Consider the following 19,139-nt stretch of genomic DNA (forward strand, 5'->3'; position numbering starts at 1 on the left):
TACCCTCACTTCTTGCAAACCTGGGAGGTGACCAGTGAAACGCGTGATCGTAGATATGCCGCAGTGAGTCTGAGCTAGTCTATCTCACCAATGTTTGCTGAGTAAATAGAGGGTTACACATTAAGTGTCTGTAATGCTACCTGATGCCAAACAAAACTGGATGAAATAAAACAACAGTTGCTACAACTGTAAAACAAAAACAAAACAAAAATAAACATTAAAAACAATAAAATTGCATCTTATGCCTGTTATATATATATATATATAAATATATATATACTGTATGCACTATAATTGTATCCAAACCATAATTGTTTCAAACACATGTACAGTAGTTGTAAAGTTGTGATTAAACCACATCAGTATGTTAACTAAAGCATTCCTAAGGTTTCTGTCAAAAAGGAAGGCGAAATTGAAAAATGCTTGTTTCCATAGTTGCCATCCTTCCAAATGAATACCAGAGGCTTAGAATGTGGCCAGTAAGGTGGAGTAGTGGTTAGCATGTCCAACTCATGGTTGTATTACATATTTATATATTTTTTTTATCTTTAATATTTTGATCAAGTCGTTTGTGATTTTTGTTGTTGCTGCGATTAACTCCCTTGCAGCATACAACCTATTAATCTCTTTCGCACCATATGGTTATTGTAATAAGGAGGGTCAAATTTAAATTACTTTACAGACCCACACAACAGTTTATATTCATTCTTCATTTTCAGTCAAAAATATAATTTAGCTAGTGTATAATTTCCTTCACTGCTCACGCATTCCACATAACAAATGTACTGTATGCAGTTGTATAATCTCCCAAGTTCATACTGCTGAGCTTCATGATTAGTGCATTATAACAAGGGTTGATAAACAAGACATTCAGTCAGTCCCACTCACAGTCACACCAGAAATTCAGAACGATACAGTTTTTGGACAATGGGAAATTAGAGTGCTCAATTAGAAAGCGCAAAATGGCCCTCCGGCAATGGAAATTTACTGGTTTGTGTGAGTAAATTTCCTGAGGCAAACTGAATCGAACATTGAAATCCACCCACCCATCCATGTCTATATGCTATTCAGAGCTGCAGGTGAGTTGGAGTGTTTCCAGCTGACTTTGGGCAAAGGGGTTGACCTGGACTGGTCTCCAGTCAATCCCAGGGCACATGTAGTGACAGGCAACCAATCACACTCACATTTGCACTCTCCCTGAAAGGGAATTGTACCCACGTGGCCAGCATGGAAGTCAGGCAAGTGAACTGATACACCACGAGTGACTCCTACTAAAATCAAAGTAATAAATATAAATAAATATAGTAGCACTGCAGTACCTTACAGTACAGACGCTCCCCACCTTACGAACGAGTTACGTTCCGGACGATCGTTCGTAAGGTGAATTTGTTCGTAAGTTGCTTCAGTGCTATATTTTGTATTATAATTTATGTTTAAAGCCTATATAAGTATATTGAATGTTTATATAAGTATGTTTAAGGCTTGTACAAGTAACCTGCATTGGTTTGTACTGAAAAAAACTTTTAATAAAATGGAGAGAATACGTACAGTACTGTACTGTACTACGTATGTTAGAGAGAGAGAGAGCGAAAGACACACACACAGTATGTACATGTACGTAATAAGATAAATAAAATGAAGTTTAACTTACTTTTGGAAGATGTACTCGATGCTTAAGGAGATGATGGAGGAGGAGGAAGAGGAGGATTTTATATCATGAGAGATTCTTCGTCGTCGCTGGAATCGGCTTCAAAAGTTCTTTCCTGCTTCATGGGGACCGGCGTTTTCTTCCTCCTCCTCCTCGCCACGTTGCTCAGCCTCCAATGAGCTCTCACAGCGCCAATCGTCGGTATTAGCGGCGGAAAGAAGCACTACGCGCAATACAAAATCTAACTTACAGCATTTCTTTCCGAACATTTTTCGACATACTGTACGCGCAGAAATGTTCGTATGTACCGTTGTTCGGAACTCGAATGTTCGTAAGTAGGGGAGCGTCTGTATTGTATAAACACATCTGTGGATACAACTTTGGCACTTCTTGAATCTTATTAGTGCTATTGATTTAAGCACCACAATACCCTTGTTTTGACATATTCCTTCCAGTTGAGGAAAGTAAGTGCAAGAAGAAAGCTCAGAAGAGGGTTTTGGAAGTTTGAGAATGACAGGAGTAGAATGTTAGCAGCAGTAGAGCAGAACTCTCTTGAGGTTTTAGTCTTGTTGGAAGCAGCTGCTTGTCTGTTAAGTGTCCTCACAGTGATTCTGCTGTTTGCGCACCACCTGTGACTTCTAGCCAACACGCACACACGCGCGGGAAAAACATACAGAATGGGCCAATGAAAAAATCAACACCTTTAAACTCAACACCTCCATCTGCTACTCCTCCCACTACAAGGAGGCAACCATCCCCTCTGAACAAGTGGCAGACTGCTAGAATGTTTACATCCTGAAACTGTTCCAAGTGTGTGTGTGTGTGCGTACGTGCAGGTACGTGTATGTGACAAGAAGCAAGTCCCCTAATATGAATCTAGAAAGTGGAGCCTTTCCAAACATCACTTTTCGATGTAATAAATGCTACTTTAGGTGCACCTGCACAATCCAAATGAGATTCAAAACAACAAATAATGTTCCTTAGTAAAGATAAATTTTGAATTACAGTATTCGGTTCAGGGCCATTTTAAATCTAACAATAACCTTACTGCTGTCCGTACAGTATCTCCACATTATGATGATTTGGATTTCTTTTATTATACATAATTTGATTCTTGGTGTTCTTCTCTGTACTGTTAAAAGTAAGAAGCGGATTTCTGGTGGAACGATCAAGCGGCATGAACGTGTAAGGTAGAAGCTACCACTGGCCAACGTTTTGAATGAACTCTGCTAAACTCAAGATAAACACCACAAGCTTTCATGTTGAGATGATGAGTGGAGTTCCAGCAAAAATAAAGAATAAAAGAAACTCGGACAACCATGGTAAAGAAAGGTTAAACGCTAATAACAATAGCAATCTAACATCAGAAGCTAGCATGTCAGACTGGGTGGCATTAGCTAATGCTAATAAGCTAATTAGCTTTTGAAGATTCACACAATGGAAGACGATGGATCTGAAAACCCATTGAAACAAAATTACAGCTCACATGAAAACTGAACTGGCTGACGTCAAGGACGACGTTGGTGGTAAATTTGCAAAAATAACCACGGATATCGGAGAACAAAATGAGAAGATTAAAGACGCTCTCGAGCGCATAGGGGAAGACCTATTGTTTATATCCTTACTGATCGCAAAACCAACCTGTTCCCAGAACGCATTGTGTGGCGCAATAAAGTACATTCAATTAAGTTATAAATAAAGATGTTAATTTGTGTGTTTGTATTACTAGTTGAATGTTGGGTCACAATTAACTGCCACATTTGTTTGATTATACAAAGTATATGTTGTACTGTAGTTGTTTTTTAACAAACCGATACTTTAGATTGTGTGTAAATGAGTGACATCCAGGACAATTCTCACTAAGAATTAGAATTAATATACAGTAAACCTTGTAAACATACATATCTAGTGGTACCTAAACTTACTTACTCATTGGTTCTGTGACATTGTTTGTAAGATGAAACGCTCTTAAATCGAGGTAACTTTTCCCGTTGAAATGAATGGAAATTCAATTAATCTGTTCTAGCCCCCAAGTTACATTTTATGATATATATACCTGTACTCACAGCAATTGCATCTTAATGGGCATACTGTATGAGAGGATTGACATGGATACATTGTTCTGTCAGCCATGCATGCCTTTTGGTTCCTGATAGTAATCCTAAAACGGCCATATTTGTGAGTACCCAATACCTTCAAATAAGGTTGGTCTTTGCCCAATACTGATACCCATCCCTAGTTAGTGCTTTAGGTGACGTTTTCCATGTTACCCGTGTTACCACATAGCGATCATGAAGTTGGTCTCACGTACCAGTCAGGCACCGGAAGTGGCACCGATTCAGGTGCACGGTAAGAGCACACATCGGAAGTGCTACTTGCTACGTTGATGTCTTTTTAAGTAAAAGTATCTTAACCAATGTTGTGTACACTGTAGATAGGATAAGTCATTTTTAATCCAATAGGTACAGTAAATGCTTAATTATGCTGTTGACTGCTTAATTTGTTCCTTATTTGTGTTGCACCAAGTGAACTACATCACTTTGTCATGTTAATGATCTTAAAATGTGATTTTCATTGGCGCTAATCTCCACGGAAGGTGTTTAAATGCCTTTAGGTTTTGAGTGTTTTGTGTAGCTTTTTTTTAAAAAATTTTTTTTAATCAGAACCATCTGCTTCTGTTTTCTTCACCGCTGCCCCCACCTCCCTCTCTTTCTCTCTCTCTCGTCATCGCTCTGCCAGTGTTTCCACTGGGAAAAGATAGCCAACATTGTGTTAGGATGCATTAACGGCCATTTGTAGTCAGACAGGCTGAGCTCTCAAGATGCAGCTTGAAGGTTATTTGAATGAAAACTAATACTAGCAAAATAAACTGGCATAAGGGCGCTTTGATAGATTTTCCACTCAGATTTATTTATTTTTTTACTGCAATACACAACAAAATTTTAATGTCTTGCTGTAGCTGCAAAGCAATACAACAGCACAAATTAAAATGAGCGTGATATTGGGAGAAAAAAAAACACCTTAAAATCTTTGTTCAAAAAATAAGATTCCAATAATTACTTTGATGCTACTACTGTACTTTGGACAACAAAAAACAGTTTTTACCGTGATGTCAAATGGTCTTCTATTCAGTCACTTCATTATGCCTGTTCTGTTCCACGTTCGGGGGTCCCAAAGGTTAACGGAGTTCCCACGATTGTCAGAACTTGCCTTAGTCGGCGCCCCTGGCCTACACTAGCATAGTGGCGAATCCACAATTATACTAAGTGAAGATTAAAACACACTGCAAGGCCATAAATAATGAAAATGAATAAATAGATAAAAGTCCAATTAAAAACAGTAACAAAAAAGAGAACATCTCTCAACACGAGTCACCCGGATATTATTCCTTATTATCCGTATCCGTGCTCCTCTCTCGCTGCTGCAGGCTACTTCTTTTTCTCTCTCTCTCTCTTTTTTCTCCGTGACGTGATCCAGTCAGTCACATTCAGCCTTTGCTCCGCCCATCTGCCCCTCCCCTAGAGCACAAGCAGAGTGTCTGTGCTGCTTACCGCTTCTCATTCTGCCTGGCAGCTTGAGCTTCAGCTTGGTCAACACAAGGTTTTGTCTCTCTTTAATTTTCTTCAGCTCACTCTTATTTCGGTTCATATGTTTGTCAAAGTTATTTCGTGAATTTGTTTTGTTACGTTACGTATTAGTTCGTAGGCTGTGCTAAACTCTGTTTGTGACGTGCCAGTATACACATACATTTTCTGAGTTTATAAAAAACTTCTTGTTCTTACTGATTTGAATCTCAATTAGGCTATTTTGGCAATAGTTTTCAAATAAACAAAAATTATAGCAACTTTTGATCAATCCATATCAATTTCCCGCTTTATTTGATCATTTATTTTAAGTGTGGAAAAAAAAATACTACCAATGTAAGCCCCACTTATTTCTGACCAAACCACGCCTATTTACTAGAGATGGGACAATGAAGCCTTGTGAAGCTTTTGAGGATTTCGGCTGATTGATTTGGAAAAAGAGTTGAAGTTTCAAAGCCCCCATAAGATAGATCGTACCGGTGACATCTGGTGGTCAGCTGGAGTCATAGCAGCTATAATCTTCAAAGTGATTCGCCTGATTGATTTATATTCCAACATAACACCAGTACATTCAGTCTTACATTTGTGTCTAATGATCATCAGGTACACATGGAAGTGTTGCAATATTTTGACACTGTACCAGTACTATGGTTCAATGTGATGTCCTGTTACTCATTCGATTTTTATAAACATGATTTGGATATGACACAAGTGCGCTGTGAAGCCAGATGACAAGTATTTCAACATCAGTCTTCGGGGGATGTGACTGAGGGTCTTGGAGAAGCGCTTATAGCAACTCGGTGGAAAATACTTGGGTCAAGCTTGTATCTTCCACACACGATTTAAAAATAATGCATAATTGGAAACTTTAAATGCATCATCGTGGGAGTACTTTTGTTGGAAACATACCGAATAACTAACTTTTCCAGGTGAACATAAAGTGAAGCAAATATCTACGTGAGGGAATTGTGCGCCTGACACCGCGCCAAAAGGTTTGAATCAGTTACGTAATTTCCGGTATCTCATTAGCGGGCATAAAGCCGCATACGTCATCAGCACGTGATCACGGTGTCATGTTTATTTTCAGTCTTGTTTACTCCCTGTCATGTTTAGCTTCTGTTTTCCTTGTGTTTTCCCCTTGTCTTGTCATTTCCTGTTTTATTGTGAAAAGTCTGACTCCTCTCGTTTCTGGTCACTTGCCCTTCCTCGTGTGGTGTGTGTGTCAACCCTGACTCCTGATTGTTTCCACCTGTGTCCCCATTACCCTCATGTGTCATCCAATCAGTGCCCTCAGCCAGGTGTTTCTTGTTATGTCATCAGTGTTGGTGTATTTAGTCGGTTGTCTCCCCCCTGTCTGTGTCGGTTCATTTTTGCTGTTGCCACTGTCGTAAGTCTTTCGCCACTTTTGCCTTATCAGGATCCATGTCATGTTGTTAGTTTTGCCTAAGTTGTTTTGTCATGTTTAGCTACATGTTTTGTTAGTTCAGTTTATTTTGTTCTTTTTGATTAGAAATTAAAACCTCTTTTTGGACTGCACCTCTGCCTTCCCGCATCTGGGTCCTAAAGCCCCCACCTTACTGACACACGAGGTTTGATCGGGGCATTTGATACATTGTTTCGAGCAGTCTGTCTCACTCGGCTGACACATGCTCCGGAGTCTCAGTGTCAAACGTCCCATCTCTACTATTTACGGTGCAAACCACGCCCACGTCCTCGTTTGGTCACGCCCACTTGCGGTTTAGGCCACTCCCCCTCCAAATACAGATAGTGGTGTACTTGCTCATCCCTGGTTTGCACACTGGAAGGTGCGCAAACCGTGCCGTTTGTAACCATGAAGCATCATAGGTCGGGTAAACCTTGACTACGATTAATTTGCGAATGAAAATTTGGGCAGCGCGATGGACTAGAGGTTAGCGTGTATGTTTCACAGGTCACAAGAACCAAGTTTGAATCTCGACTAAGATCATCCTGTGTGGCGTTTGCATAATCTCTCTGTGCTCTTGGAATAATCTGGCACACTTCCCACATCCCCCAAAAAATTATGTTGTGTTAGGTTTATTGAAGTGGTATGAATGTGTGTGTGTCAATGGATGTGCTCTGTGATTGGCTGGCGCCCAAAATAAACTGGGATAGATTCCAGAGTCCAGCTCACCCGTGACACTCATGAGGACAAGTGGCATAAAAAATGTATGGATATTAACTTTCTTCCTGATGTCAAATCAATCAGTTCAGCAGTTTGTCGGCCAGTGCGGACAAGCTTTTGATTAGTTTTATGACTAGTCCTGTGAATAATTTTCTCTTTGACAAACTTGTCAAAGCATGTGATCAATATACTTCAGACCAGACTTACAATAGTGCTAGTCAGAATTAGGAAACGGATCCATAGATTTGCTAACAATATGAGCATTTCACACATCTTGGTGACTGAAGGTTCCGAAATAACTATGAAAAAAATGTGAGAGGTGCTGTGATATTTTGGAGATACTGTACATGGAATGTGGAGCTTGTGCATGTGTCCTCATTATGAGCTGACAAGACATCAACTCCAGCTCCAATACTGCATTGCGTCTGCAGAGAGACGTCATTTTTGCAGAGAGACGTCATTTTTAGTGAGCGGAGTCTCAATCACCAAGATGTTTTTCTCTTTTTTCATCTAATGCCTTTTTGTTGAGATGTGAGCAGATCTTGCTGCACAGGTTAGTGTTCACCAGATCAAATAGCTCAACAGCATGTAAAAAGAAATGAATCACCATAACATAAAATAAAATGTACTGTAGAACATTGATATTCAAGCCTTGACTCATAAAGGCATGATTTGAAGGTGATTTGTGTCGCAGTAGCACCCGACACATCTCACTTAATATATATATATATATATATATATATATATATATATATATATGTATATATATATATATATATATATATATATATGTATATATATATGTATATATATATGTATATATATATATATATATATATATATATATGTATATATATATGTATATATATATGTATATATATATGTATATATATATATATATGTATATATATATATATATATATATATATATATGTATATGTATATATATATATATATATATATATATATATGTATATATATATGTATATATATATGTATATATATATGTATATATATATATGTATATATATATGTATATATATATGTATATATATATATATATATATATATATATATATGTATATATATATATATATATATATATATGTATATATATATGTATATATATATATATATGTATATATATATGTATATGTATATATATATATATATATATATATATGTATATATATATGTATATATATATATATATATATATATATGTATATATATATATATATATATATATATATATATATGTATATGTGTGACATTTTTCTCATAAATGCACAAGAATGCTAAGCGCAGCATAATGTAAAACAAAGCAACTTACCTTAACTCATTCATAAACCAAACTGAAATCGTGACCAACTTTATGCAAATTTTGGTGGAATCCCGAATTGTACAATAAGTGTTGTGCTTACTTTCTGTTAAAGACGGCACGTCACAGCTTTGTGGTGATGCTGGTGATTAAAGTGGAGAGCACGGTAAATGAGTTGGCAAGACATAGTATCAAATGAAACTACATACAACAAAAAATATATAAATGAATTTGAGCTGTCAAAATTAATCGATTAATCGACAAGCAATAAATTATCAAATTAATCGACAACTATTTTGATAATTGAGTAATCGTTTGGAGCCTCTTTTTTTTTAATTTTAATTATCTGAATCCTCTGAATTCAGAATATCAACAGTAATTGTTCACTGATTTCTGTAGTCCTTTTTGAAAGACGACTATTGATTATCTTCTCCGATTAATCAAAATAAGGCATCTGCAAACATCTGGAAAACAATGACCAAACCGGTAACACAGTACTACATCAACCCCCTTTTTTTCCCCCATTCACTATACGAATACAAATAACAAAAGAACTACAAATCACTGGTTAATAAACAGTATTCAGGGGGAAAAAAATGCTTTTGTAATTAGGGATGTAACGATAACCGCAATATCGTGATATCACGATATAAAAACTGCCACAATATCGTCATGTCACGATATTAAAAGCACCACATCTGTTTAAAAAAGTCAGGTTGATTCCCATTTGTGCACTTCTAGCACCCTCTGGTGGTTAGTTATTTAGTGCAGTTTCATTTTCATACGGCATGTTTTGGCCCTTCTATGTCTAAAATCCACTCTAATTGTCAGATGAAGGGGAATGCAATATGCTTGTTAATCGAGTCAATACGTGGAGGAACTCAATGTGTGTGCGCATTAGCAAGTGCCTCAATATTAAGTTTTATAACTTATTAGCGATTGTATGATGTTTATGTGCATTGCTGTTATATACAAAAGCACAATATTGTGCTTTTTTTTTTTTTTTTTTTACTATGAGCTAATTCTTCTTACAAGATTGTAATATTTTTTCTGCACTAAAATGAACTAAAATCAAGTCAAATCATCTTTATTTGAAATGCAAACTGAAGAGACCAGGAGGCACACCTGGAAAAGAAACTAGCGGAAATGAAAGCCTAATGAGTGGACAAGACATGAACAAGAGGCACAGGAAAACAAGACAGACAGGAGCATGAAGTGGGAAAAAAAAAATCCTAACCAGAAAATGTAAAAAATTAAACTGCAACAAAAATGATAACTCCTCAACTCTTTGACTGCCAAAAACGTTAAATAACGTTTAGTAAAATCCTATGCAGGGGTGCCAAAGACGTTAAAAGACGTTTTTTTTTTTCAAAACAGAGGTGGAACTAACCATTTTCTATTGCTGATTACTCAAAAACAGAATAAGGTAGAAACAAACTTTTTTTTCTGATGAAAGATGAGAGTCCAATCTTTCATTTGGTAGTATGTGTGTTTCCATAGTCCAAACACATAATTTTCTGTGGACCTTGAAAGATCAGTCAAAAATGCTTAAATCGGCTGGCACCCTCGGCATCCCTTTTCTGAAAACGTCTGGCAGTCAAAGAGTCAACCATGACGGTCAAACGTCATCCCAATGTTTTTTTCTCCTCAGGTCATGGGATGAGTTCCATGCCTGCGCCAACGTGGCGATGGCCGGCTGCCCAGAGGAAGCGGCGACCGTGTGGGAGTCTCTCCGCCAAGAATCCAAGAAGATGCAGTTTTCAGGAAACCTCTACGACATGTGCTCCAACCGCGACAGTCACACATTAACCACAGCGTCGCCGCACGGCTCCCACATCCAAGGAGAGCTCAACCAAGAGTCTCTAAGAGGGCGAGTCAGTCGTCCGGCGGCCGCCAGCCTTCTTATCGCGCTTCTGTCTTCTCTGCTCTTGCTGTTTTGAGCAGAACTGTCTCAACACGACGTGACTTTTTGTAAATACAGGATGAAACGCCTGCAACCTTTCTCACCGTCCGCCTTTTCCTCAACACCAGAAGAGAGGATTGCATGCTTTCCTTCCGAATTTCATTCATCGTATTTCTTACAGATTTCAAAGCACATTGGCGTGGGCTGCAACAGTGTAGTTCAAAAAGAATTTATCACCTGCCTTGATACTTTTATTTGTGTCATAAAGTTGCTTAAAGGACGGAGCAATGGCACATATCCGATGCCCTGTTCAAGTTCATCAAAAACAGCAACGGGACTATTGCCTTTATGTTACGTGATCATTTTCTAAGACTAACGCCACCGATTTTTGCAACGTGTAGAGTGTACAGCTTATCCTGACTTTCAGGCGCATGTTTCAATATCAAGTACAAAAAGCATGCTATACCTTAATGAAACTGCAAAGCTCTTTTCCTCCATGCTCAGCCCTTATCTAACCCGGATGAGGTGCAGACGAGTGTTACTCTGCAGCCACAAAATTGTCACTGTTCTCCAGAGACTTCATGCTTGATAAGTCAGACCCATTTATGAGCCATCGCATGAAAGTACTGGATTGATCGCATCGGATCCCCCCCCTGGAATTTAAAGCTGTCCCACACATTGAGCTCGCTCAAAAAAAACATGCAGTCAACGGATGTAATGATGCTCTACCAATTTGTTGTCACTAAAAGTGTTCTCCATGTGTGCTAAATACAAATGATGTGTAAACATTTAAAAAAAAATCTCGTCCTGAGGTTTATATAGGTCACGGATGGTGTAGTGCTTCGGTGCAGGCGGTGCGGGTTCATTTCACACTTAAGAGTGAATGTGAGCGCAAAATTGGTGTCTGTCTCTATATGTGCCCTCGATTGATTGGCTGCAGCTTTTCCCAGGCGACTTTTACCGAGAGGTCCTGACTTCAGTCAATCTTAGGGCACATCTAGGCAAACAACCATTCATCGTCACATTCGCACCTTTGGGAAATTTTAAGTCTTCATTGATCCTATCGGGCACATTTTGTCATGTCTGGGAAGATCTGGCTTTGGTTGAGGATCCCGATTGGTCCTGAGTGGATTCCTGCCCTTCCGCAGGCTGACCAATCCGGGCCCTCAGCCACTTGTGCCTGACCCCAGCTGTGATTAGTTACCCTAATTTGTGTGGGTGTATTTAATTCCCGGGTGGGGATCAGTTCCTTGTGGGATCATTGCCGCTTGTCACGGTCACACCCCGGAGTTCTGTCTGTCATTTTGATTTTGTACCTTTTCAGTTCCTTTGTTATTTTATGCTAACCAGTTCCTTGGTTAGTGTGTTTTGTAAAATAAAGCATAACAGTCTAAGCCGCACTCCTGCCGTGGTTCTCGCCTCCCTGCCTTTTGGGTCCTCTACTTCACACGCCGACAGACTCAACTCCGCTCTGTGGCCGGACCGTGACACATTTTGCACTCTAAAAACAGTTGGGCAAAAATAACCCATCTATGGGTCAAAAATGGAAAGATCTTCTACTTGGGTCAATTTGACCCAATTTTATGGGTTGTTTTATACAAAATGACCCAATTTTTTGACCCGCGTAAAAGATCTGACCAATATTTATGAGTTATTTTACACTAAAAGACCCATTTATTGACCCATAAAGTGGATCTGACAAAAAAAAAAAGTATCCGTAATTTGGTTGCTTTTGACCCAACTGTTTTTTAGAGTGTGGGGATGTGGACTATTTTGATTTTAAAGTTACCAGCCAATATGAATTTCTACCAGCCATTTTTTTTTTTTTACTTTATCGCCGCTGTTTTTATCTACCTACCTCACACTATTTCTGTTTGTTAGTCGCACTGGTTGTACTCTAGATTGTGGCGTGAAATACTGGCCTTCGCGCGTATTAAATGTCCTTACAAAGCATTACGCCACAGCATTTATTGGAAATGAAGGAGCGTCACTGCCAGGGTGCAAACGAGTGACAACAAAAGAGTGAACTTGAACGATTCAGCTTCCACGCTCCATTCATATTTTTATCGGGGGTGTCCGTTCTGCGGCCGTTGGTTTTTCGCGGAGTGCGGCGCAGACTAAAATAACATTTGACAAGGCCTGTGTCGTTTTGCTACGGAATTTACCTTCTACAGTGAGTGGCAAAGCAGGAGAACAGAAGGTAGTTTGTTTTCACCTCTCACTTCCTTGTTTTCAACCATCATCGTGATCTTAAAAAAATCATTGGTTTCACTTTATTCACTTTTCCCCCCCAACTGTGTCGTGTATATATAAGGAAATTATATATTATAGTTTCACATTTCTTTACCTACACCGATGAACTGGTTTAGTGCTAAATGGCAAATGTCAAAGCAGCCTTTGCATCCTTGGATTTTTCGCATGTAACCATTCAAACTTTGGACAACCCCGGTTTGAAATGGAGATGTCAACTTGTCTACAAATTTATTTCTATTCACATATTATTATTAGTTCCTGGTGGGAATTTATTGTAGATTTGATTTTCAGCAAAATTGTCATGTCCTGGTTTTTATTTGTGAAATTCTGGTTACCCTAATTTATCAGCAAAATGAATTTTAACAAGCATTTGGCAGGATGATAATAATAATTTAAGGATCGTAAACGTATCATAGTGAAAGGATTTTTTTTGGAGAGTGTGAGAAAAAAAATACTTCTGTAAAAAACTAGGTCATGTGGTGTGCTGGAATAAATCATTTCTACTCGCCTGGACTAGTTTGCAAATAACAATTTGGCCATACCTTGTTTAAATATGCAACAAGGAAAACGAGGTGAGCATCTATTGATTATTTGCTGGGATGATACAGCAGTTGTACAACAAACTACAACTTTTAGAGCTCACTGTGAAGTGCGAGTGTGCTTGAGCTGTTTTTTTTTTTGTTTGTTTTTTTAATTGGTTCTTTCCCAGGTCTGGAATACTCCCGGGATCCTCCTTGGCATCCTGCACAGTAGCCTTACATTATGGGACCAATATGCGCTTCTGACAGCACTGCAGCCCGATCATAAGCCAAGTGTATTTCATTCTCCGGGAAGTGTAGTTTGAGCCTGCAGGCCCGCCGAAATGTTTGTTATTCTAACTGGCTGCCGGGAACAGTTGCTTCTGTCTGGCTGAGGATCAGAAATATTGTCACATTATAGTCAGATGGGGGAGGAGAGATGAATCCACTTGGAAAACAAACACTTTTGTTCTCTGTTCAGATGCACTAAACTGAATCTACTTATGTAACATTGTGTGTTTGACAGAGAGTTGCTTTTTTGTTTTTACCGAAAATAAATCACAGCTATCCGACTTTAAAGCGGGGTACCGTACGGCAATCAGTCTCAATACGAAATGACCCCTCTTAGGCAAGACTTTAAGCACGATGCAAAAGGTGAATAGTTATTAAATTGCTGTGACAAAAGAGATCTAAAAAAAGACATTTGGATTTCAGCGTGCATTGAATCCGCTGATCTACCTTGCCAGAGGCAAGTTTATAAAAATGTACCAACAGGGCAAGATGATCAAAAGGCGCACTCTTCAAAAGTTATGTAGATGGAATGCCATTCGTCCAAAGTAATTTGAGATATTAATGTGGAAAAAAAAAGGCTTTATAACTTTAAAGTTCATGAAATTCTGGAACTGTAAGATCACGCTGCACAGTACGTAGATGAAGAACGTGACGGGCGACACAACCACAGCAATTTAAAACTTAAAGACAAAAGGAAGCGCAAAGGAGTATAGAGGCTAAGCTATCAAAATGCAAAATCTCCAATCAGCCTTTTTTTTTTTACATAGGGGACTTCATCTAGAGACATGCTAGAATGCCTTTAAGAAGGTACGCTAGTTTTGAACTTTAATTAAACTGTCAGAATTAGTACTTAGAGACCTTAATCACCGAGTTGGAGCAATTTGGAAACGATTTCTATGCAGATAGGTCGTCGCCCTCAGCCTAAGAGGATACATCTGTGTGAATCATGAGGAGTTGGATATACCACGTTGCATATACCTCTTCCATACTGAGATATGGCTTACAATGGCTACAAATATGACAATTTGGTGGCACAAAATGAAACAATAACGAAAAAAATGTGAAATTGCAATGCAGCATTTCGCCTGTTTTTATTGTTTTTAGGTGTTTTTTCTCTCGACGTAAAGCTCCGCTCCTCCGCTTTCAGATACGTTGCGAGGGCAAATGGTTCAGTGGATACGTTGATTTTGTCTCCTGTGTCACACTCCTCTATGACGCAGCGCTTCCCCCTCCTCCGCACATGAAAATCTCGCTAGCTACCGTAATGTATGTGGAATCGATGCAGATGCTCTCAGAAACCGTTGGAATTGCGTTGCGAGCACAAATAGTTCCGGAGTTACGGTACTTTGACGTTACTCTTCTCTATGACGCGGGACTTCCCCCTCCTCCACTCGTGACAATCTGCTGGCTACCGTAATGCATGTGGTATCCACATAAAGCTCTGCTTCTCTGCTTTCAGAAGCCGTTGGAATTACAGACGCTCCCCACCTTACGAACGAGTTACGTTCCGGACGATCGTTCGTAAGGTGAATTTGTTCGTAAGTTGCTTCAGTGCTATATTTTGTATTATAATTTATGTTTAAAGCCTATATAAGTATATTGAAGGTTTATATAAGTATGTTTAAGGCTTGTACAAGTAACCTGCATTGGTTTGTACTGAAAAAAGCTTTTAATAAAATGGAGAGAATACGTACAGTACTGTACTGTACTACGTATGTTAGAGAGAGAGAGCGAGAGACACACACACACAGTATGTACATGTACGTAATAAGATAAATAAAATGAAGTTTAACTTACTTTTGGAAGATGTACTCGATGCTTAAGGAGATGATGGAGGAGGATGAAGAGGAGGATTTTATATCATGAGAGATTCTTCGTCGTCGCTGGAATCGGCTTCAAAAGTTATTTCCTGCTTCATGGGGACCGGCGTTTTCTTCCTCCTCCTCCTCGACACGTTGCTCAGCCTCCAATGAGCTCTCACAGCGCCAAGCGTCGGTATTAGTGGCGGAAAGAAGCACTACGCGCAATACAAAATCTAACTTACAGCATTTCTTTCCACAACATTTTTCGACATACTGTACGCGCAGAAATGTCGTATGTACCGTTGTTCGCAACTCGAATGTTCGTAAGTAGGGGAGCGTCTGTATGGTGATTTGAAAAACAAGGTGTGTTGTCCTGTCGCCACCGACAGTTTCGGATTTGAAGGGTTAAAAGTCCCTCTTGAATATAGTAGTAGCCAAAGGAAGTCACCAAGCCCACAGTTAGGAATGCAGACATTTCTTTCCTCGAGTAATCACCGATATCGTTACCAAGTACCGGTAACACTGGTAGGTTACTTGTGATTTTCCCAAAAGAAACAACAAATAATTTTAAAGGAAGACCTATATATCACAATGTAGCATTTTTTTTTAATTCCATGAAATGAATGGCAATTTTCTATTCTTCGGATTTCTAGTTCCTGATCGTAAAATGACCACAATACCAACAACCGCTGTCGTGAATATGGATACCTTGAAATAAGGCCCGGTACTGTCCTGATACTTGCCCATCACTAGTTTTTTTGTACGTAACACAAACTATAATGTGATCAGGCTTTTAAATTATTATTATTTTTAACACTTTCTGCATTGCTGCTGCTATTAAGGTTGAATAGTGTTGGGGGGGAATACTTCTTTGAGCAGCCTAACATAGCATAAGAACAGCTATTTTCCCGGACAAAGAATTTTAGATGGGGTAAATTAAGGAAATCACAATAATAGTCTAAACATTTAAACACCATATAGGTTAGTGCAGAGAGTCACACGATTCAATTACTTTAGCAAACCTCTGTCTCCTAAGCAATTCAAATTTCCATATATATTATTTTCTCAAATGACAGCAATCAAATGCTTATGTTCCTCTTTACTCTTAAAACACATCTAACAAAAATTTGTTAGGATAGAAAAGGTTAATCGGATATTTTGGGTTAGAAAATGTTACTTGATCAATCCCATGTAGGTTTGAATGGGTTCCTTTTGTACATAAAGTTTTGTGCGCACATTGTCTCTTTTGCTAATATGGCAATGTTTCTATTATAAGGCGATTATATTTATTATGTCTTCATCACACACGTAATCATACCCTCAGGACACTATTGGCAGACAATTTTTTAAACCAGCATGAAATGAACCCCAAATAGACTAAACAGATATATAAAAATCAATGTGCATACAAAATGTTATACGCATAATTTAGAGCCGGACATCTGTTGTGCATTTAAAATACTGTGAACTGAAATGTTGTATACACAATATTCTATATGCCCTTCAAGTGCCATGTTTAAAACTCACTTTATCGGAGCTGTGTTATTTCACAGAAGACATTATCAATATGTTGCAGTGCTAAGATAGTCCGACAGGAAAGCAACATGACGAGTTCCGCAATCGAGCAAAATGTAAACTTTTTTTTTCCTCACCGTATTGTAAACCTTGTACAGCTGATGAAGGTCTATTTGTGTTTTCAGAATTGCTGTTTGATTATAGTGCATACTTGTCACTCTGGTAGAAGAAAAAGGCTTGTTGAGTTAGCTGTTTATATTGCTCTGCTCAGATGTTCAACCTGTGGAGACAAGCATGCGGCGCAAAATAGCTTGTTGGGACAATCCATTCTGGTAACTCCTCATACCTACAGCAAGCCGAAAGACTTCTCCGACCCTCTGGTACCCGCAGCAGTGGTGCTGTTCTCATTCTCAGCCAACAGACATTCAAATGTGACATCATCTGTGAACGATGGAATTTTCCTGGGATGTAAGGAAGAAGCTGCCCAACAAGTGTGACGGATGTACACACATCATATTCTCACTGGACAGGAGCAATGAGCTCTTCATTTCAAAGTAGCTGTACATATTGTACACTGAGGCATACGTCCAAAAAGATCACGCTGCTCTCAAAAGCAACCGTGTGTGATTGTTAAGAAAAAAAAATCTATGTTTGTGCTTTTAATGTCTGCCTATGCTTGTCTTTGTGCAATCTCTCTATTCTTCTTCACTGTGCTTCAAATATCCTCCATACATACCACTATATGTTTTGCTACCTTTATAGAAAAAATAATTAAATGGGTTCTGACTAAAAGATTGAATGAATCTCACATGTGTTCATTTCAGATCATGTTTATTGGCAGCAGAACCAAGTTTGAGCAAAACAATTTCTATTATTTACTTGAATCCTACACTGTTTAAACCCGTGCCCTGTGATTGGCTGGTGACCAGCCCGTGGTATAGGCCTAGCCCACCTTTTGCCCAAAGCCATCTGTGACGCTAATGAGGACAAGCGGTATAAAAAAATGAAGGGATGGATAGCTGGAGTCTTTTAACTTTGCCCTGGCAGGCTGCTGGAGACATGCATTTTGCACTCATAACCATCCCTTTATTAGGAACAAAGGAACAAAAAAAGAAGTCCATTCAAAGTAGGAGTAAACATGGCAAAAAAGGGAAAAAATGAAGATAAAAAAAAAATGAAGATGAAAGAAATTATAGAATAAGAATTTACTTCAGGAGATGACAAAACATTATGGGAATTATACCTTATATGAATTAAATAGCAAAGGATTGATAATTCATCACAGCAATTACTTTCCCATTCTATTTTATTTATTTATTTTTATTTTATTTTATTTTTTCTCTTTTTTTTTTTTTTTTTCTGGGAGATCTCAGTATTGATCATTTGAAATGTCATCATCATTGTTCTCCCTTTTTTTTTTTTTTTTTTTTTTTTTGTATGTGTGTTTGTGCGTGTGTGTGTGCGTGCGTGCGTGCGTGAGAAAAAAATAAAATAAATAAATAAGAATTCCCATACCGTTCACCTAAACCGAACACTTCAAAATCCAGCCAGGGTCGTGGGGCCGCCAGGAGACCCGAAGGGGGACCAAAGAAAAGAAAGAAAAGCAAAGCCCAGCACCGACCAGACACCACCCACCGGGCCACTAACCTTCACCAACCCCAGAGACATCCAAACTCCAACAAATCAGGGAAACCTCAAGGGCCCAAAGGAGAAACTGAGGAAAGGTAGAAAGGACAGACGAAGCAGAGTGAGATCCACTTTCCCATTCTAAAAAATAGTGTATGTGTGTGTGTGTGTGTGCCTTTGTCTTTGCTACATTGCGAAGCCCATACACGTGTGGGGACATTCATTTACACAAGTTTAGACCTCTTTTAGAGGGTCAACACTTGGTTTTAGAGTTTAGGTTTGAATTGGGTTATGGTTGAGGTTAGGGTAAGGAATGTGGGTAGGCAATCATTTTTGATGGTTGGGGTTAAGGGAAGCGGCTAGGAAATGCATCATGTCAATGAGATGTCCCTACTAGACATGGAAAACCAACTGTGTGTGTGTGTGTGTGTGTGTGTGTGTGTGTGTGTGTGCGTGCGCGCAGTAAACACGTTAAGTCGTGTGAGGTGAAAGCCAAGTGTGAGGAGTTACTTGGAGTTATTTGGATGGTTTGGCC

The 19,139-nt window shown here is 38.8% G+C and overlaps 1 protein-coding gene across 3 annotated transcripts in view; it reads left to right on the plus strand.

The window, feature by feature from the left end:
- nrn1la (neuritin 1-like a) overlaps window positions 1-17,724 on the plus strand; it is a 78,637-nt gene extending 60,913 nt beyond the window's left edge. For all 3 annotated transcript variants that reach the window (XM_077569419.1, XM_077569420.1, XM_077569421.1), the window contains exon 3: window positions 10,348-17,724. In XM_077569419.1, the coding sequence (XP_077425545.1) occupies window positions 10,348-10,636 (289 nt within the window). In that variant the 3' untranslated portion in view covers window positions 10,637-17,724. The remainder of the gene's footprint in view (window positions 1-10,347) is intronic.
- The last annotated feature ends 1,415 nt before the right edge of the window (window positions 17,725-19,139 follow it).

This window comes from Vanacampus margaritifer, chromosome 6 (assembly GCF_051991255.1).
Source record: "Vanacampus margaritifer isolate UIUO_Vmar chromosome 6, RoL_Vmar_1.0, whole genome shotgun sequence".
Taxonomy (NCBI): domain Eukaryota; kingdom Metazoa; phylum Chordata; class Actinopteri; order Syngnathiformes; family Syngnathidae; genus Vanacampus; species Vanacampus margaritifer.